The sequence below is a fragment of the Opisthorchis viverrini genome (genome assembly GCF_000715545.1).
Source record: "Opisthorchis viverrini unplaced genomic scaffold opera_v5_228, whole genome shotgun sequence".
Taxonomy (NCBI): Eukaryota; Metazoa; Platyhelminthes; class Trematoda; order Opisthorchiida; family Opisthorchiidae; genus Opisthorchis; species Opisthorchis viverrini.
In genome coordinates this window covers 812,860-834,310 of record NW_008751882.1, presented here as the reverse complement: position 1 = coordinate 834,310, position 21,451 = coordinate 812,860, and the positions used below count along the sequence as shown (strand labels likewise).

The window sequence follows — 21,451 nt, the reverse complement described above, 5'->3', positions numbered from 1 at the left end:
GAGATTTAGCTTGACTTAGCTGATTGGTTCTCCTTCCGCCTTAAATCTCGATCAACCTCGGAACCTAGTCACTTGGCCTGACGAAGCTTTTGTGTCAAAAGCGGAACGTTGCCCAGCAATAAATCTACCGGTTGTCACCAAACATTTTCGAAAACGATTAATGTACTAGTTCATTTGAAAAGATGAACTTTTCTGGGAAATTCAACTGCTTCGGAGCAGCCAAGTGCTGTTCCAAACCTTCTGTGATCCTCGTGAAACACCTGATAGGGACAAACTGCTTTCTTCCAGAGTAGATACCAACAAATTTATACATCAAATTACTTCATGGTATAAAATAATCGTTTAGGGAAGGTACGTTTTTGAGTAGGTGATTAGCAAGTCGAACGCCCCTCTCAGAAAGACCTCTCACTCTTCTTACTGCGGGGTATTTTGCTAAACGCTAGTCAGCAACATAAATGCCACAAAGACCGATTTTGTAACACTGGTGCATTCCATGCGTAATGTACTATTTATAAGGTTGCTGAAAATTCGTCGACAGCCCACGACCGGTTCCGTCCTTCTTGGGGCTCATCGGGTAGGCACAGTCCCCGAGTTTTCATCAAATTTATGTTCTACTTGAGTACAGGTTGCAGGAAATTAGCGAACCACACCCATTTGCAAACAAATTTGGTTTTGCGAGAGACTCACCTGGAACCCAGCTGAACCTCTCGTTTGTGGTGTATCCAGGCGACTGAACGTGCTGCACCAAGCCGTCTCACGTTGCAGTTGCTACGATATTCGAGATATCGCGATACATGTATATTCGTAATGTACTGAAACATGAGGCGGTCTGGTATAGCACATTCAGTTGCCCGGAGACATCACAAACGAGAGATTCAGCTGTGTTCCAGGTGAGTTCCTCGAAAAACCAAATTTGTTTGATACAACCTGGGATCGAGTAAAACATAAGACTGACGGAAACTCGGGGATACATCTACCCGCTAAGCCCCAGCAAGGGCGGAGCAAGTCGTGGGCTGTCTTCGAATTTTCAGCAATCATATGAGTAATGCATCCCGGATATACATGTATCGCGATATTTCGAATATCGCATCGAATAAAACATGAGGCTACCTGGTGGAGCAAATTCAGTTGCCTGGAATCATCACAAACGAGAGATTCAGCTGGGTTCCAGCTGATTGAATTTTGAAGCCTTGGGGTCCTGCTTGTGTGAACGTTTGGCAAAATCCAATTGCAAGCCATCGAATAAATCGGAGTGAACTTTATCATTCTTCTCTACTCTAAGTCTTTTCTAAAAGCAGATTTCGCGTATGATTTCGGTGAATCGATGACAAAACCCTTATGGTGGAAGGCTGTTCCCATCTGGTACCCCCAAGTTCTCAAGTAAATCCACCCTCTCTTGAGCACTTTGTCCTACCTCCTAATCCGCTGAACTGGATTCGTCCAATTCTTTGTCGGTTTCCGTAGTAATCATGATCATCACATTTCCTACAACTGTCTGCTTCGAGTCTGCTTCAGGACCTTTGGTCCTGATTTCAGGAAATTTAGGATATTGTATGGAGTATCTCCCGGGTTCCCCGAAATGTTCCAGAAGATCCGACGACCCCCTTTCAGTCGATGCAACATCAAATTTTGTAGTGTCTCTGTGCTAGGTTCAATAATGAATAGGTTAATCTCCCATCCACCCAGGCTTTCAGGCTTACCCGAGCAGCTGTCTCCTAAGATACCAGTAATCTACGGTAAGCCATCATGGAACTATTCGATATGGTGTATCGCAGTGATCCTCAACCTTTTCCCTTTGATTATTGTTGTATCGTGGGTGGCCGTCTATGGGTTACGCCTGCACTGAGCCTGCCAGACTCCGCGATAGGGAGAAGACAGAGAACTCGGGACACCGCTTTATTGCCAGGACAAAACATAGAGAGCGTCTGCGTAAATATATAGGATGATTAAACGGCCAAATGTGGTCGTTCACTTGTTCGTTCCGTAAAGCCAATGGTGGTGTTCCGGTCTTGAACACTTTCAGGCTCACTCCGCTGGCCGTATGTTGCTAAGCCGTGTTTGGTGAGAGCCGCCAACTCACCTACATTCCGAACGTGTCGAACCTATGGTGACCTTGGGGATGCTTCACTCTGCACATGTCTGTCTGGACGCGTCCTGACAATTATATTACGAGATACTCTTTCCCTATTTTCCCCAAATTATGAAAATCCTGGTTATCGTTAGTAAACGGAAAAGCTGTGACCTCATTAGGGCTATAAGACTGAGATTCTGGCCCATAAGTGAGGCTATCTAAGCTGCAAGGCTATAGAGCTATTTTGTCCGTATTGGGAATCGTCAGCGGTGGGCTTCTCACAAAATCCGCCAACTCCCGGTTAGTAGTTGGAACACGACCACGAGCGGCTGATCAGCAGGGTGGCCAACCCGCACTTAGAGAGGACAAAGTGCCATTCATCCTTCTATCCAAATCACGTGGTCACATCTGTTTACTGGCTCCTCTACTGACAACTTGTCGAATTTGATTTTCACTCTTCGAGTGAATTTTATTCTTCCTCTAGGCTACTTATATATTGTTGATAGTATGGAGAATGTCAGTAATTTTTAACAGAAAGTGGGTGAAGCGAAGTCTGAATCAGATGAACCTTGGTGTACACATAAAAATGTTGCGGCAGATCTCAATTAGTGCTCAACTCTGGTTTGCTTTCCGCCTAGTTTGAACAGTCGTAGTGGACAGCGAGTGAAACGACCTAACGCATGCCACTTTTTGACTCAAGGTAACCTCGTTTATTCGCCCCACGGTACACCCGCTTTTACTAGCACCTGTCCGCAAGGATATGAGAAATTAAGAGAAATTAAGTGTCAAGAGGCGATATTCCTGATTTTTTCACTTGAATTTCAAATTTTTCGATAAGTGGTACGAGCGTGGGTGAACTCCTCAAAATACAGTTGAAATGCCTCGCAGCAGACGGTCGAGATGGTTCTCCAACTAGTTTATGCTGACAAGCTGCTGTCGGTAAAAAAAATCAATGCATCATTTTTCTTACCGGAGTCATCTTGGTCAGCTGGTACAAGCCCCGAACCCAGAAATCACAATGCACTTACCACAGAAACGTACACAAGGGTGGCTCCTGGATAGAAAAGATAGAATGATCGTAACGATACAGAGAACGGCTCCAAAACTAGACAAAACGGATCTATCACCCGTTCATCAACTCTCTGTCGCGTATAATTTGACTGCCTGTTATAGAATCTGCGAGTCCATCCTGTGTTAGACGGAGAAGGCAAGCTTATCGAGGAATTGTTACCACATTCACATCACACTAGCTTGAACAGTTTTCTACATGTCTCGGTGTGATATTTCTGGTGAGTTCACAACCAAGAGGAGAGGCAGTGGACTCTTATTAGAGCTCAGCAAGAGCGCCGGGGTTCATACTTCAGATATGGCAACTGAGGTGAGTGTGTTGTCAATACACTACTAGTGCACGGTGCGCGCACCTGAATTGTCAGGTCTGAACTGTCGATGGTGTTCACACTTGAGCGTTGTGATCAATTTGCTCGATGACTCCAGTGGTGACTCATTTGCCGTCTTGGTTGTATCGATCGATTGTCCCACCTGCCAAGTGTCTTCGACGTGGGGAGTCTTTGACAATCAAGATCCACCAGACTTCCTCTTAGAAAGGGAAATCCTCTCCCCACCTTGCTTCAACATAAGATGAAATGTGGTGGCTAAATTGTGATATTTGCTGCCGGCCCATCACAGGGGGTATTCCTAATGCCGTGAGAATGTCCTGATGTACCAGTGTAAGGAGCAAAGCCATCCGTCGCAAAGCAGCGTGTTTGCGAACACCAACTAAACGGTTACAAACTATTGGATAAGAAAGTAAACATCTCATATGAACCTTATTTTTAGAAACTGAACAACCTCACGCGTCTTCTTGGACTTTGGCGGATATTCGTTGACTATCACACAGTTGCAAATGAACGCTTCAAAGCGGTCTCACGAGTTCCGTAATAAACCCCACTTTCCAGTAGACGCCAGGCGGATTTACGAGAAAACCACATACTACTCGCATGCCTCATCAGTAGTATCCGCTGCTACACCGGTGAGCAGACTTACTCAATAAGGTAGATTTTCCAGTCATAAGCCTAAGAACGTACTCGAGAACTCATGCAATGGTATTAAAAATTCTGATTTTCCGTTCGGTGCGAGCAAATTCTGTGCGAGAATGGCAATGGATGTTCAGATTTCAAAAACCTGATAGTTAAATTGACCTACTGACTGTGGACCGAGAATAGAAAGCGGGGTGCAAAGTTTTGGACAAGTTGAGCAAATCGACTCAGCTCATCATCAGAGCTAGCCGCGGGTTTCATATTCAACGGTTATTTTCATCCTGTTTCGTTGGCTGTCACGTTTGATAGTATTGAGAGCCACATTTCGCCTTGCACAGCGCATTCGGCGAAATGGCTTCAACGGGAAGATTGAAATAAAGAATAAACTTCGGGGTTATGGATAACCAGCTAGCTTGATTAGGCGCTAACTGCCAAAGGTGTTCTTACCGGTGAATGGAAGAAAAGGAAGGAAAGGCCTTCAGTGGGGAATTGTTTATTAGAGAAACACCAACTGAACATTTACAGACTGGGGAGCAAAACTCTCATATGCATCTTGTTTACAAAAACTGAATATCCATCTTCTCCTTGAACGTGTCTTCCTGAACTTTCCTGGATATTCATTGACTGTTAGTCAAATGCGAGCAAATGCTACAAAGCGACTCCACAAATTCCGTAATAGATCTCACTTTTCAAGGGACTTGAAGCGGACTTACAAGAAGACAGTACTCATATGCCCCACCAGTAGTATCCACCGCTACACGGTAGCAAAATCCAACAGGGAATGGATCGGGACCCCGGTTATTCCATATAAACGAGGCACATCTGAGGTCGTTCGAAAAATTCGAAACACGGCTAACATAAGACTAGCTCTACAGAGGAGGAACACTCTGCGCTCTGCAGTGGTGCAATTGAAGAGTCACCTACCTGCAAACAGAACCAGGGAGTGTGTCTACAAAATTAAGTGTAGCTACTGCAATAAGGTCTATATAGGACAGACGGAGAGACGGACAGAATCGGAGAGCATAGCAGAAGAATAAACCGTCCGCCAAGAAACATGGATGAATACCAAGCGTTACTGAAAGACTCGGTAATTGCGGAACACGCACTGGACACGGAACGCAGAACATATTTAAAAAATTTGAGAAATACACTCATTTGCGAATCAATCTGGTTTTCACGAAAGACTCAACTGAATCTCTCGCTTATGATATTCTACAACTGAATGTGCTGCACACAGTCCGCCTCATGTTTCAGTTGGCACGATATTCGAGATATCGCTTTATATTTTCATGAAGGAAACTACTAACAAGGTTGCTGAAAACTCATCGACAGCCGGTAACCGGTTTCGCCCTTCTTGGGGTTCACCAAGTAGGCGCCGTCCCCGAGTTTCCGTAAACCTTGTGTTCTACTTGAACCCGAATTGGACTGTTTTAAAGAACGACACTCATTTGCAAATTAATTTGGTTTTCACGAGAGACTCGCCTGAATCTCTCGTTTATGAAAAGTTTTCAGCAACCTTGTGAGTAGTTTCCTTTATAAAAGCATATTCAGTAAATGTTGAGGTTTTGAGGTTAGAAATCGCCAAGCATCCCAATGTTCACAGAATACAAAGCGTGGAACTGGCAAGCGTGTAGAGAACGGTCTTAGGTCAATCGAGCTAACACTATCAGGAAGAGGAGTGGTCATCACCTGTATTCCACTTAACCTTACCTTACCCAACACCCTCCCCCCCCAACTAAATTGTCGCAGCACTCAATCTAACAAAGACCAACGAAATCTATCGGCGGCAACCGCGGTGAATCATCAATTGAAGCACCCTGAAGTGAAAGATTAACGAACAAGAGCCGACCGCAACTAATTTGAAACTCCTCCAACCCATCAAATCAAGATTTTAGCAACCGCACTGACCGACAAGAGCAGTTAAATGACAATCAACACTGATCTGGTGTGGTAGTATGAAGAGGACTTACTGACTGGTTCCGATCTACTTTACAACCTGGCCAATTTGGTGACCTGCTCACTTGGCCCGACGAAGATTTTATGTTAAAAGCAAAACGTCGCCCAAATAAGGACTACGGACTGTTTACAAAGCGCTTCTGAAACGAAAAAGGAAGATCAGTGGTTGGAACCTAACCTCGGCATCTCGACTGTTCCTGTCTGGGCTTGAACAATCCGACAGACCTCGTGCCTTCTCCGAGTGTCAAGGCAACTAGACTCCAAAAGGGCTCCACAGCTAACTATCCATTCACTCTCGTTCATGCAACGCATTAGTTTGTTATCTTACCATAAGTGGAATGGCGACAAAGGATCCGGTTGGGACAATCGATTAGGACACACATGGGGCCGGTTTGACACAAACCGAAGACCGTACCATAAAAGTACGCGCTGTCTGGGTCGGTAAGGCTGCAGGTGGCTTCACTCAGTAGTTCAGACAGATATAAGCACATTCATTGACAGATGATATGCACGACCGGTGAGATCAGAAGTGATCTTGGTCTAAAGCTTGACGAAAAGCAATCAACCGACCAGAAATTCCAGCTCACAAACCAATCTATTTCGTGGAAACTCAGAAAGATAAGACAACGCTGGAGATTTGATCTGTTCGGTCTTGGGGGATAATTTCCAGACAAAGCCGGTCATGCTGTGTACGGGTGTGCTAATCCTCTGCGCTTCCGAAGGTAAACAGTGTTATGACGGTTACTTGATTGAACGAAACTCAATACGCCGAGTATGACGTGCGTGGACATTCGAAAAGGATAGAAAGGATTTCGACAACTGCACTTATTTGCACATGAATTTGGTTTTCATGGGAAACTCAGTTGAAGAATGCCATAAACGAGCGGTTCAGTTGAGTCTCCCATGAAAACGAAATTGATTCGCAAATGAGCGTATTTGTCGAAATCAGTCCAATTTGGGTTCAAGTCGAACATAATGTTGACGGAAACTCGGAGACTGTGTCCACCCGATGAGACCGAATTGTGAGGTCAAAACCGGTTGGGAGGTGTCAAGAGTTTCCAGCAGCTTTTTGAAAGGAAAAGATTCATGTTCCCACCATTCAGTTGGTAAAAACAGGCTAAATTGCTCACAGGAGTTTCAGTCAAAAGTATCCGGGAAATGAAATGCTCTGGGAAATAGCGTTCCGGTATATATTATCCTGGGGTACAGTATTTTGAGATATGTTGCCCTGAGATACACTATACAGGACATTTGACATTCAGTTCACTCTTGTTTCACATGGTCCTGTTCCTGTCCTGGCGCAGGTGTTCCCGTGAATCCACCTCAAAGTGGAGGAGCACTGGACCCGAGTTTCGTTCCTACCGGGACTCAGCATATCCTTAGTTGTGCTTGGATCTGATGTCCAGACACCCGATGTGTGACCGATTGTGTACTGGAAGCATACAAACAATCGCGTCTAAACAGGCAAACGTATTCACACATTACTGCTGTGATCGGTTTACCCGACGTCTCGAAGCCCGACTCAATAAATGCCTCGGTTAAGCTAATCGACTGGGTCAACTGTCGAGGCTTCCAAGATAGGTGGAGCCGCGGATGCTTGAATTCTGTTGGACGATCCCTAGTTGATTGTATATAATTCATATTCACATTACTGTCTGAACATATGATGTCCGGGAGTCACGGAATCCTTTAGATTGTGGCACATCATACCTCAGGATGCACTACTCAGGAGTAGGGTGACATGGAATTGGGTAAGGTAACTTGTGGTGTGTGTCACAGTGTTCTTTCAACGACTCCCTCAGGTTGGAGGTCTTTCAGCGACGATCATACAGGTTGCATCCCACGAGATGGACACACACACCTCAGTGTCGAGTGACGGCTCAAAGGCCCCGCAAGGCAATTTGGTCATTGATTTGGCGTAAGAGAAGCATAGACTGCCATGAGTTAACCTCGATGCCCCGACCCATAAGCTAGCAATGGTTCAGATTCACTGGACCCATAGATGTCACGAGCACTATGCACCCGTGTTTGCAGAGGTGATCACGTGGCATAAACCGCCAAATATCATCGTCGTTGTACAGCATCACCGCTAATCGGTTCCAACAAAGAGTACCATATTAAGTACATCGCATGAAGTCAACATAAACAAACCTTCAAAGAGATTCTGTTCATCACTTTCTTATAACACATCACTTGGACTGTCTTGTCGTCTCGTTAGAACGATGTTGGACACTAACTACGATGCCTCATAGTGCAAATAACTGGGTCATATCGGCATTCCCTCACTTAGAAGGAAAATATTTCTTCTCTAGGGGATGCATTCTTATGGTTTTGAAGTGGATGCTGATAAAAAAATCGTTCAGTTGTAACACCCCTCCAGCGCCTAGCTGCTATGCTACCCGAAGGAAGCACGAGGGCTGGAATATTGTCAGGTTGCCCAAGCCTAGACAGGGGAATTCGAGGGGAAGTCGAGAGGCAGAGGCAGAGGTCGAGTTCGAACCATGGACCTTCCGGTCAAAAAATTTGCGCTCTATTCACTTGAGCCATCTCGCCCCAGTGGACGCTGAGGGAAGGGAAGTTTCAGCGTTTAATCTATTGGTTTTCAACTACTGAAGAGTAGACTCCATATAGACTCCACAGATTTCTCTCTTATCCCAGCCGCACAACAGACAGCCCCTAAACAGGTTAAACAAAGTCATTGAGGAATCCTCATTCGGTGAGTTTCCGTGAAGGATTCCCGAAATCTGTCATTCAAATGAACCGCTTGAAAGGTTTCTAATCCCAACTAGCTCTTGGATGGTCTCCACTGGCCGTAATTCCAAGAAACCGAAATGATCCCTACTAAGTGTAATTTCAAAGGGTCTTCTAGCTAGTTGGAGCGACAATACGTGACACAATCAAACAGTGGTTTCAAAAAAAACTCGATAACCTACAGGTACTTAGTACTGAGATATTGATTTTGTTTGATGTGATTTCTCAAGGTCAATCACCCTTGACCCGGTTACCCTAGTTATGCACACGTAACAACTTCAATTTCCTCCAATGGGAAGTGAAAACATAGGAATTGGGAATCTCCGGGGATATCAAGTTACATTCCCATTGAAGCCTGCCCGTGGAGACTCATTAGGAGTAACCTTCCTTTGAAGGTATCTTCAGAGGTATGCTCTGTAGCTAAGTAAATCGGGAGAATTATTAGAATAGTTTGAGCACTGGTATTGTACGTCGCTGTACCATTTTTTCGCTCCAACTACGAGGGGGAGTCTTGATACAGACAAGAAAGAACATGTTCTCAACTACAGTGTGTCTCTTTTAATAATCTTTCAGTCGCTTACGACCTTCTCAAAGCCGTCACAATAGACTCGGCCGCTCCCACGGATGTTACACGTCAGCCAGGATTCTGTCCGCCGGCAGATGGTAACCAGAACACAGCCTACTCCTACCACAGAGGAGGTCAGCTCCACATTGAAGCGGACAGAGTTTTTCCAGGTGGGTCCTTAAAATGTGAAACATTTTCGTTTTCGTGCAGAATTTGATTCCACTGCTGTGACTGATACACACATGATACCGAGCGTCATCCTAGCTACTGGAAAAGGAATCAGTAGTACATAGTAGTCCTAGATGACCTAAAAAGTGAATACAATCACTCCCTAGGAGGGCACATGCAATATGCTTAGTGGGGACGGCTCCGTAATCCCAAGTTACGCGCAAAAAGTTGCTCTTCCACTGGAAGACGTTTGTGATGGTGGAAGATTCTAGTCGGTGTAGAGGTCGCACCACAGTTGAAATAGGATGCAAGTTTGAGTGGTAAGTTTGCAAGACTTGTTCTTGAAGTTTGGGAAAAACAGCTTTTCACGATCCGAACTAATTTTTAGGAATAAAAAGGTAGTAGGTAATGTACATTGCTGTTGTGTGGATTTCGACGGAAAGTCACTAGTATGATACACATGACTTGAGAGAGTCAGTCACGTGACTTTCAACTTAGCCGTGAGAGCGACGTGAGGTTTACTCCGCTTACCTCATGCAGGTGGATAGGCATTTTTATGAGACTGCGTATATCAAGTTGCGTTTCATACTACTTACGATGGCCCCCAACTATTTCAGCCACATTTCCCAGAGATTTTTCAATTCTGGCCACTGTCCGACTCAAGACTGCCACAGAAGGCGAGTTGTTCGAATTGGTTGATCCGGAAGGAAAAAGGCGACTGGCTGTGACCTTGGGACCTACAATCACTCTGGATTACTATGGCGAGGGACAAATGCGAAAGGTCCGATTCATGCAGTCTCTCGTACCATACAGGTACGTGCGGACTGGAAGGTTTCAACTTTTGAGCAATGTCTGTCACGTTTAAATTGTGTCCACACGAATTTTTTATATACAGTGGCTGTTGGAGTTATGTTTGAGGTCTGAAGTACAAACCCACTGAAAACGGCCGATCACGTCTACCTTGAAGGTAGTCTTACTGCTGATTGGATGGAAGCCTGACCCTTTCCGAGGAATTTCTCCGAATCGGTATCTAGGTCACAGGTGATTTACGCCGAAATATCACCAAACGCCACATAATACGCACATTTGCTCACACTTACACGTGACCATCTGCGTCACCTCATTCAAGATCTGCCTATCATAACTGAAAGTCTAGGGAGCTTTGGGAAATCAGGAGCATTACAGATCTGTGCGATTTCTAAGCGTTTTTTAACTTGATCCTATACAAACGTCTTTTTCACTGGAGAAACTAAAATACGTCCGATATTTTTACTCAGGGATCCATATACTTTGAGACTCTGAGATTCTCTAGGTAGACCACGCGTTTTCATTGACCATTACCTGTGAATGTGAGTTGTAATCAATCAACCGTTTGTCCAGTAATTTCCGTCCTAGTCAGAGTGGGCCTAGATACTATCGTAGCGTGGGTACTACTGACGGGGCATGCGAGTAGTATGTTTCTTCGTGAATCCACTTCGCGTCTCTTTATTACGGAATTTGTGGAGTCACATTTGCTTGCATTTGAGCAACAGTCAATGAATATCCAGGAAACTTCAGGAATGCGTCTTCAAGAAGAAGATGGATATTCAGTTTTTGTAAACGGGATGCATATGAGAGTCATGCTTCCCTGTCCAATAGTCTGCAACTGTTCAGTTGGCGTTTTCTAATAAACAACTCCGCGGCGAAGGCCTTCTTCCTTTCAGTATGACAAACCACTTGTGTCGAGCAGATAGAGACAAACAACCTGATATTGCCAGTCATCCTGTCGACCGGATGCGTATCAATGCCTGTTGGTTTTCTGATTAGCCACTGCTGTCACTGATTCCTTCGATTGTGACCCACAGAAACTCTTCCGAGAGCTAATGACGACTGTTGTTGGCGCGTTCTATTTGGATTCGCTAGTTTACTCTGCATAAGGAAGGTCAGAGTCCTGAAAGCAACCAACCACTGAACTCCCGAAATCTACTGAGACTCAGCTCCGCTAGATGTTGAGCAGGCAGACAACGGCCCCTTAATAGGCAGCACTCCAGACTTGTATCAAACCCAGACAGCGCGAGTCAGCGTTTATCAAGGTCGGACAACGACCCCGCAATATGCTGCGCGTCGCAGCCCCGTACCACGACCGGACCGCGTGCGTCAGCACTGGACCAAGTTCAGACAGTGTCTCTCCAATGACTAGCTTGAGACCGTTGTATTCTCACACTCGCACGCACTCACGTTCTCGCACTCGTTTGTTCGGAACACGGCCGTTGTGTTCTCTCCTGTGAGTCTTTTTCCGGCATTAGGCACTGGAGCGGGTCAGCAGTCAGATACAATCGATTGGCGAATCAGCAGGCATAACAATCTGATACCGTAAATTCTTTACAGCGGCACTAAAATGTCCTTCCGACTGAGGTATATTACCTCCTGAAAAGTGAACTCGTGTGAATAGTCCCCATGTCCTATGCGGTTTCTCGGCGTAAACTCTGGTGCTTTTGTCAGGGTACTGCAGGTTATTCGACCGGTCTGCAGGTCAATAATTCCTGTGACCCTGTTCACAAGGAGGTAATTTTGTTTGGAGGGTGTCAGAAACTTGACTGATTTCAGCTGCTTGTGTGATGCTTAGCTTATACCTACGGACTGCTTCTAGTGCTCACAATGTGTGTGGAAGCTAGATGCCAGTGACACCATGCCCAACCATCGGTCAAGCAATCGGGGCAAAGTTAGCCCAACCGGCTTTGTCTCAGGATAGTATAACGACAGTGGTAGAGAAGCTAACGGGAGAAAATGAACTAGGGACAAAGCCCCACCATCTTATCGGTTTTAGCGACCATATCTGAACTAAAAAGTGCCTCCTGTTTGCATGAGAGGAACTACTCACACGGTTGCTGAAAATTCTTTGACTGCCCATGACCGATTTGTCCTTCTGAGTTGAGTTTTCCGTGAAAGACAGACTGACTGCAAATGAGTGTACTTGCTTCCGTACGATACCCCTCGGAGAGGCATTTTTCGGCGAGTAACCACTCGCGGAGTCGTGCTGAAGCAAATGAATAGGGCTCAGATAACCTGCTTGCATTCTGAGTGGAAAAGACCATGTGTTGTGATGTTCTCGACTGCCGGACGACTGGCGTTATATACTGTCCAATCACAATGCTAACCCTCCGATCGCGGTCGAACGCTTAAGCGTTCATACTACTAACTGGGAGGTCGCGGGTTCGACACTCGCTGAAGTTTCGTGAGATGCGCACTGCTGACGATTCCCGATAAGGATGAAACATATGTGCAATGCTTTTTGGTATTGATTGGCTTCTGTTCCAGGACGAAACCTCCATCAGGAGATGTAGAAAGACACAAAAGACCTCTGCCGTCAATTCTAGACCATAGATGTGAATGATAAATACTGGGTTCGAATTCGAATAGCATGAAATAAGGGTAATTTTGCTAGCCAAAGTGTATTCACTAGGGTATTTTTTGAATCGGCCAAATATTCTCCCAAAATAGTAGCTGTTGTTGCACAAACGCAAAGAAAGTGAATAAAGTATGAAATCGACGAAAGTGTAGATGAAATTTTCCAAAAGATAGGGCAGTCAGTATTCTGGTAAGCAACACTGTTGACCGAAAATGAGTGAGTGAAGCTCACCTGAATGGATTTTCAGAAGACGCAATCAGCACCTTGTGGATACTGCGTTCCAAGTGCGGAACCAGAAGTGCCAGTGGATTTTTCATGATAATTTGGAATTTTTCGGGAGATTTTACTTCTCTGATTCGCTCGATGTTTTCAACAAACGATCAACAAAGTTTCTCAAATAGCGAGCCTCGTTCAACTACTCCGAGGGATTCACAATGAATCATTGGATGCCAGGCATGACTTGCTCACATACGCCACCGTACGGTTCCGTACGGTTCGCCCCTGTATCTTAAGTGGGCTGATTATGGCCAATTTCTTCTGTGTTCCAACAATTTACTGATCCTCCGTATGGGACTCTTTTCATAGATCAAGAAACACTACACCAAACCGTCCACTCGAATGAAGGATTTCTTAAAAAGGCGCCTTTGATTTGCTTCATCCGAAAAATATTGTCAAACACCACATGAAAGACAGGTCTTCAATGGGGACCAGTTTCCTGTCAGACATGCCACTCTGGGAGAACTAGATGGCTGATAGAACAGGTTGTAGTACATCATCCGATCGTGCTAGAATCTCCATGAGGGGGCGAGAAGCGTCAAGTCAAAGATGCTCGATCCGGATTGGCTGGCATTCTGACCAATCAAGGCGTGCATTCGTTTGGCCCGTGTCCTGCGCGTGACACATCCGTCCAAATGATGTGATGTTCGGTTATTAGGGGCGGCTGGCCTCCGTACAGGGTGTGCGCGAATCCCCCAAAGGTAGAATAGCTAAACGGCACGTATTATCCACAGCGGCAACAATAGCAATCGGTTTGAAGAACCCTGTGTTCTGCTTTCAAAAGGGGAACCTGCACAAACTGGGCTGGGCCTGGTCCCGAACGGGCAGTCCAAAAGTACCGTAGTGCTCAATTAGTCCTTTCAGCTCTCTTGATAGATATTTTGTTTATTGTTTTTTTGTCCAAACAGAGCCGTTGCTAAATCAATTCATATGAACATCACAGACCACTATATATCCTGAAGTTTTCAGGATGTCCCCATCCGAGCTTGTTTTCCTTAGTACCAGTCAATTTCGCTCACACATGACAACTGTTCTTACCCTACCCCCATCCCCGGAAATCATCCTGCGTGTATTTCATCCATCAATGCCACAAGTTACCTCAACTGGCATACATTTGAGATAGTTGCTTTATTGCGAACAGACTAGTCAACTAATGCTTCCTGGTTAACCAATAAATTCTTTGTCAGCCCACTACAAGTCTGCTGGGACTCAACTGACTACTTAGTTGATGAGTTAGATGCTGAAAAATGTGAGTACAAACTAGTTACCGTGTTCCTTTGGACTGTTCCAGGTCAAACCAATCCATAGCACCATCTCACAAACCGTTGGTAATGTGAATAAAACAGTAGTTGTAACAAGCTACTTTGTAGTGATAGTTTCTACTGATTTCATTAGTAAGTAGTGTAGTCTGCTCCACTAAGCTTCTGCCATATATTCCGCTTATCATACGTCATAACAACCTAGGGTGTTGGTCGTTGGTTTGTTCGCTGAGCGGGGCAATTTGATGGCACACGTTAGATCACCAGTCGAGGTGACGTCATCAGTGCGTTATTGGGGAGCGTAGTTGTGCGTAGCGGTGGGTTACTAGTTGTGCTGAGAACCCTATCACATCCTATCAGTTGATCTTTTCACCTCGCTATGCAGATGGTACCGGATCTCACTTAGCATCAAGGGAGACGCAGTCACACTGTTGGTTAACTGCCGCGTTGTTCAGTCTCAGATGCTGGTCAGGAGCCCTTCGGACCCGACAGGTCTTGAGAGTGGGACGCTATATGTGATGCAGCATAAGGATGGAAAGGCAAGCTTCACGGTAAGTACTCAAATAACTGCGTTATGGCTGGGTAATCCAGGATTGCTTTCATTGGGTAATATGACACATTTTGGCTCCAGCTAACGGATTGTTTGCCTAGAGCCCGGTGGTGCTCGGCGGAGAACCACCAACTTTTATTCTACCATCTGATTCCTCAAAAAGCAAGTCCACGGCGTTCGTCATTGGATTACTGGAGTTATCTAAAGAATGCGTACGACCATAGGCTGAAACTGGCTCCTAGCAAGCATGACAGAAAAGGATGAGTCTTTCTTATTCTGTACGCCAGTACATGTCACCGTTAACCTCTTGAACACAGAGCCCTTCTGCAACTAGCTGCTAAAACGCGCACGTTAGACATCGTTCCCGGTTGTAGTTTCCTTCGTTTCGAATTTCAGCACGTTCCGCCCTCTAATTTATGTAGTGATCATACGCAAAGTCCTTCATCAAGATGCTTGACTGAGTATAGTGGAGTTTCCGAACCACCGAAAGTCTAAGTGCACGCAGCCAGCATCCCCGTCGCCACTTAACATTTCTCATTTTATCATTTCAGGGTGTTGTCGACCGACTCCTGATTATCCCCACTCCAGAAGGCGCCTACAATCACTGCACCACCTTTTCTCCATGCGAAAAATCCAACTCGTTTTACGATTCCATGCAAGCTGAAGAAGTCGTAAGTTGCAATACCGCTGTTGTTTATGCATTATGCCACTGCAAGTAGGAAACAGATAAGCCACACGATGTTATAGAGACAGAAACTTTGGTCTGGTTCAAAAGGGCTGTTGTGAAAAGGTCGCATGATGCGATTTTTTCCAATCTGTATCAGTGTTGTTTGTGGTTGAACCTCACCTCTTCAATGCGATCTTCTTACTGGTATTACTTACGTTCCCCGTACACTGCCATCCCAGGTTGGCGCATGCATGCGGGCCAAGACCCGTTTCTGACGTTATTTTTTTAGATAAAAGACTTGTAACTATCCAATCCTTACAGGCCACTCAATAATCTTTGTGAAAGCCTATTACTTGTTGCGTGGGATCTCCTAGCCGACATGATACTTACTCATAAAGTTGCTGAAAAAACTTTGACAGCCCAAGGGGCTCAACAGGTAGGCGCAGTTCCCGTGAACCTTTCGTTCTACTTGAACCAAAAAATCCATGGACTGGATATACGTAAATGTGGCAACCGTTGAGACTAGTTCCCGGGTATATCTTCCGTTGCGTACAATTTCGAAAGATTGAGGTTTGAACCCGTGATCCTGGAAACAGCTGCACATCAGTACTGAATTTGCATGTCCTCGTTTGGGGGACAACCTTAGCGAATGAACTACCAGGCATCTGCTGAGTAGATGTACTGGAGATGTTGTTTGACGTGAAAGCTAGATTTGCGTTTGATGAACCATTCCGGCAAAATCTTTGAATCTGGCTGCTGCCTGCCACAACCTAGCGATGTTAGTTTCGCCATATTTCTTTTCAGTACTGTCAACCTAAACGAACTTTTCAAACCTTACCACAGACAACTTTGGATTTTAGAGAACAAAACAAACGACCTGATTGTTTCTCTTTTGAAGAGTTCACCTTGTCCTGAAGCAGATAGTCCGGTCACTTCACATCAAACAGAGGACAAACTGCATGCGAGTTTCCTTCTCATTGGAGATCATCACCAGTGCGCACGGTTAGTTGCCTCAGGATTTGACATTTAGGCCTTCGCCAGCTTCGAGCAGCTTACTCTAGACAAGCGTGAATTGTCACGCCCGAACATGGCGAACGTGTTCGCATTTTCAACGATGTAGTTAGTTTACGCGACTGCTCAGATGACCACCATGCGACTGTCGATGATGCTGAGTCTGCTGGCGACGGTGATGGTGATGACAATGAACTACCTTCGTTCCGTCGATCAACTGTGTCGCATTCCCAGCCAAGTTGCACCTTGAAACCGAGTGGGCAATTTTTACGTCACATCTCCCATGCACTGAATTCAACTTCTTAGATAATGACGCATACGTACTCCTGAGAAACCCTAACAGGATCAACAAGTGTGTCCAGTTCTTACCTGTTGGATGTTGATTTATCCAAATTCTCTAATCAGGATGTGACTTTTCCTGAAACAAAGCTGTTTCGAGAGCCACAAATTCGGAGACCACCCGCAAGTAACCATAAGGTACACTTCGTTGAAACACTCATCACGGCATTTTACTCGTTCGTTCTCCTCCCTGAACAATATGATTACTTACAGGAAGTGGGTGGTAAATTGCCACAGATTTACTGTTGTTTATCAGGCCTCTTGAGAACGATGAATTTGTGAGCTGTTCCAAACATATCCCTGGAGGTTCCCTGCCTTGCAGTACAAGGTGTCTCATAATAAACGCAAAATGTAATACCCATATTAACACTTTGAAATTAATTTAAACGTTTATTATTTTTTATGTGGACATATGCACATCATGAAGGTTTACTACAAACAAACAAACATTACCAAAAATTTTGAAAAAAACCGCTTCTTTCTTCTATAACTAGTTGGAAGCGGTGTGAGATGTGAGACACAGCATGTTTAACTTCTTCAAGCGTCACTCGTGCACACTCCTCTTCAATTCCTGCTCTTAATTCCACGAAATTCTTCGGTTTATTTCCATGATATACGCGAGCGTTGATCATTCCACAAAACCAATAATCCAGAGGTTTGAAATCGGGTGACCTTGTGGGCCAAAAGTTTGAAAATCCACGAGCAATGACTCTCATAAGAATTTGCTCTCGGAGGTAAGCTCTCATTTGGTTCGAGTAGTGAGGTGGAGCGCCATCTCGTTGAAACACGGTCGATGACTTCTTGTGCTGCTTGAATTGTGGGATAACATGCGTCTGCAGCATATGGAGTTAACTGTCGCCGGAAACCGTAGCATCAAAGAAAAAGAGACGCAGGAGACACTTTGAGGAGAATCCGATCCACACACAGGAATGAGGGGAATGGAGATTATGCGTGAAGAGCTTGCGGAACTATATCACGCAATTGTACTTGTTGATTATGCCATCCACAGAAAAATTTGCTTCATCGTCCAGCAGTCTATTAGCGAAAGCGACACGTTGCTCCTTGTCTTCTTCCGTGATGTTTTGTAATAAAGTGAAATGATTCGGGTAGAGATGAAGGTGGCGTCTCATAATACGATGCACGCTTGCGCGGGAAATGCCGGTCAACTGAGACACCTGAGTTATTGATGAAAATGCCATGGTGCTCTGGGACTGAAGTTGCTCGACGGCGTTCTGTAAAATGGGCGCTCTTTCATCACTCAGAGACATTTGCCCTTTGCCAGAAAAATCCAGTACAGATCCAGCGGACTCAAATTTCGCAATCAAGCGTATAATGGTCGACACGGTGAAAGGATCTTTGATGAGACCATTTTTGGTTTTGTAACCACGAGGTGCGGTGTTGACACTTTCACCAAGGGAATAATAGAGTTTCACAATTTCAGTGCGCGTACTAGCATCCACGAAAAACAAAAAATGAAAACACTTGCACAAAAAATCTCTTTTATGTGGCTACTAAGTTTGGAAGATTTTTTATCTTTTCTTTGATAATCTACGTTTAGTTACTCAATTAAATTTTGCGTCTATTATGAGACAAAAGAGGGATGACGAATGTGGAATGAGTTGAATACATTTGAACTTCAGAAGTTCTTTTTCCGCTAAACTAACTATCTTTGTCCTTTTCTTTCACATAAAGGAGACCACAGAGTGGCAATATGGAATCCCCGTAAGTTGACCGCGTGCTGTTGAACGGTATCGAATGAGTTTTTTGTGTGAAAAGTTGATGGTTTATTACGCGCGATTGTCGAATCAGAGAGGTTTGTCAACCTGTCTGTCTGGCAGCAAACGTTTCTTCACAAAATTTCCTATTCGGTAGTTTCGATGTAATGGGTTCACCTGACATCATATCACATGATTTGAACTGACCCCTGTAATGAATATGAATTCCATAATTTCCGTTTTATTCTCTCCAGGGAGCGCCTGGTGAAAAGGGAGAACCCGGTCTCAAGGGAGAGAAAGGTCAACCGGTGAGTAATGCTACGCTGCTTGAACAATATTCTCTTCTTATGATTGTTGATTGCGGAAGCATTCAGAGGAGCCACTTAGTGTGGACTCGTTTTGGTCATTATTCTACCCCGAATCTGGGTTAGCACCATGGGAACCAGTGGGGCTTACGAAGGGCAACCGCGTGGTTTTACAAGAAATACCTGGCGGATTAGCTGCTCAAAGACAACTGAAAAGTCAGTCTATACATGGTGGAATCATGTATCGCACTTCTCTCCAAAGTTCACTGTCACTTGTCTTCTACTCTGGTTTGTTTGGCATATTCTCCTACAGTCTACCTTTGGCGCACAATTCTACCCCAGTATTGTCAACCAACCAGATCAACCAATGAAAAGAACGCTGACTCAGGACGACGCTGATAGGATAAAAACTATCTACGGGCACTCGAGGTCTGGACAACGAATTGATAAAGAGCCCCATTCAGCCGGATAGGTGCTGACGGGAGCATGCCTGCGGGCCACAGCCAATGAAGTCGAACACGATTTGGACAACGGAATGGCTCGTGGGTCTGTGGGTGGCCGAAACTATGCGCTGCCTCGCATCAGTTATCACAGTCTTCGTGTTTTTAACGTGGCCCGCTTTAGCAAGGCACAGTGGACTAGCTATTTTGGCATGATTCTGGTGCCGGCTGAACAGTGATAGCCCACCCTCACACTCGTAATAACTATTATCATTTATTTTTGAAGAGCGTGGTCACAAACATAAAACGTGAATGCAAGCGATGAATGCGAAACAGTAACAGGAGAATATGGAAGAAAAGAGAGAAACGTCCTATTCGAAATCATGCCAAGAACAGTTCCAGTCTGATGAGATGAATCCCAAAGTATGGAAACACGCGTCTAAAGACCAACAACCGAAAAAAGGACAAACAATGGTGAATGCTCTTCAAGGCACGGTAGGCGCTAGCACATTCAACCTACGCTGTGCTGATATTCTCAGCACATCCACCATACGGTACAGTGCTGACACGGTCGATAATTCTTCAACAAACTTTCCGTTGCAGTGAAACTATTCCTGATCCTCCGGTTGATGTCATCTAGCAGCTTATAGGGAAAGCGGTTCACATCAACGCAGTTCCAAAAGGATGTGGGAAACATACTGGTTTTCTCCTTACATCCGATCTTTCAGCATTGATGGGAAACGGCCTAGCCGCGGAAAGTGACAATCCGGGATGTCTCTGCAGTTGAGACACAATAACGCTAAGACTCACAAACTCATCGGTTGTACGTCTATAGGTTTTTTCTGCACACACACACACACACACACACATCTAAAGCGACTTGTGTCTTGCGTGAATCAGCTTCACCGCCATGTCATGTGACTCCTGTCCGGGAAAGCAGACTAACGTAGGCGTGGTTAGCTGACATGCCAACCGATTCGCTATATCCCGGCCCTTGCACGACCAGCCCTGTTTTATGTGACCTGCAGAGACGAGCGTATCAAATCCACCGACATGGTGAGATCCGATGCGGCCACTGCGTGTGGCCCGAGGACATTTGTGCGTGTACACGCCCATTTCGAGTAATTTAGCGCTTGGCCCGGAGTTTTGAAAATCCTAACAAAGTACAGGCTTCAGGGATGTGCCCACGTACCATCGGTCGCTGAGACAATCTAACGTACGGTACAACTGCCTCAGTGAATACGCCTCAGTGACGGAGAGCCAAACTCAGTGGGGAGTGGGTTAGCTGAGACGAACTCTTTGAATTCGCCTTAGGTTGGGAAAGCATACCATGGGACACATCCAAAAGACTCGTTGATGACGATCCTTTAGGCACTGTGTGGCATCACCGTACCATCAACGCCTTTCTACTGTTTGTGATATTTTTCCTACTGAAACTTCAGCTGATCCAAAAAAACTTATTTTACCTTTGGTGACTGGGTTCGAGCCCGGGTTTTGTTAGACAGTTTGATGAATTTGACAAGAGTTTGAGATCTTCCGGTGCCTTCAGAATCGATTCACGTTTTCTAGATATCTACTGCGTCCAGGAGGTTTATGCTATCTGATGGAAATTACCAAAGTATCCTTCACATATCAAGATCTTAAATGGGGTCCGAGGTGTAAGGCCATTCCCGAGGAATTCGTAGTACCAAAACCCATCACACCGGCAACAGGACACCTGCGTTTCCGTCATTAGTTGTTGACTGTTGCGGGATTCGCTGACATCACTCTCGTTTGAACAGTCGTCCTCCTGTCCTGGCGTAGTTATTCTGATGAGTCCATCCAAAACGGGGGGAAGCACTGAGCTTCCTCCTTTTAGTATGGACTGGCTACAATGATTGTGGCAGGACAGGAGGACGAGAGTGTTTTGAACGTGATTTCCCTCACTAATTGATTAGTTTTCTGATTTTTCCAT

The 21,451-nt window shown here is 45.2% G+C and overlaps 1 protein-coding gene across 1 annotated transcript in view; it reads left to right on the top strand.

Moving 5' to 3' along the window:
• Positions 1–21,451, top strand: part of T265_08579 (hypothetical protein) — a gene marked incomplete at both ends in the record, with an annotated part of 64,582 nt that overhangs the window by 2,817 nt on the left and 40,314 nt on the right. Inside the window, 6 exons of the mRNA XM_009174424.1 lie at positions 9,388–9,549; positions 10,165–10,360; positions 14,856–15,021; positions 15,572–15,691; positions 18,730–18,759; positions 19,007–19,060. Of these exons, the coding sequence (XP_009172688.1) occupies positions 9,388–9,549; positions 10,165–10,360; positions 14,856–15,021; positions 15,572–15,691; positions 18,730–18,759; positions 19,007–19,060 (728 nt within the window). The remainder of the gene's footprint in view (positions 1–9,387; positions 9,550–10,164; positions 10,361–14,855; positions 15,022–15,571; positions 15,692–18,729; positions 18,760–19,006; positions 19,061–21,451) is intronic.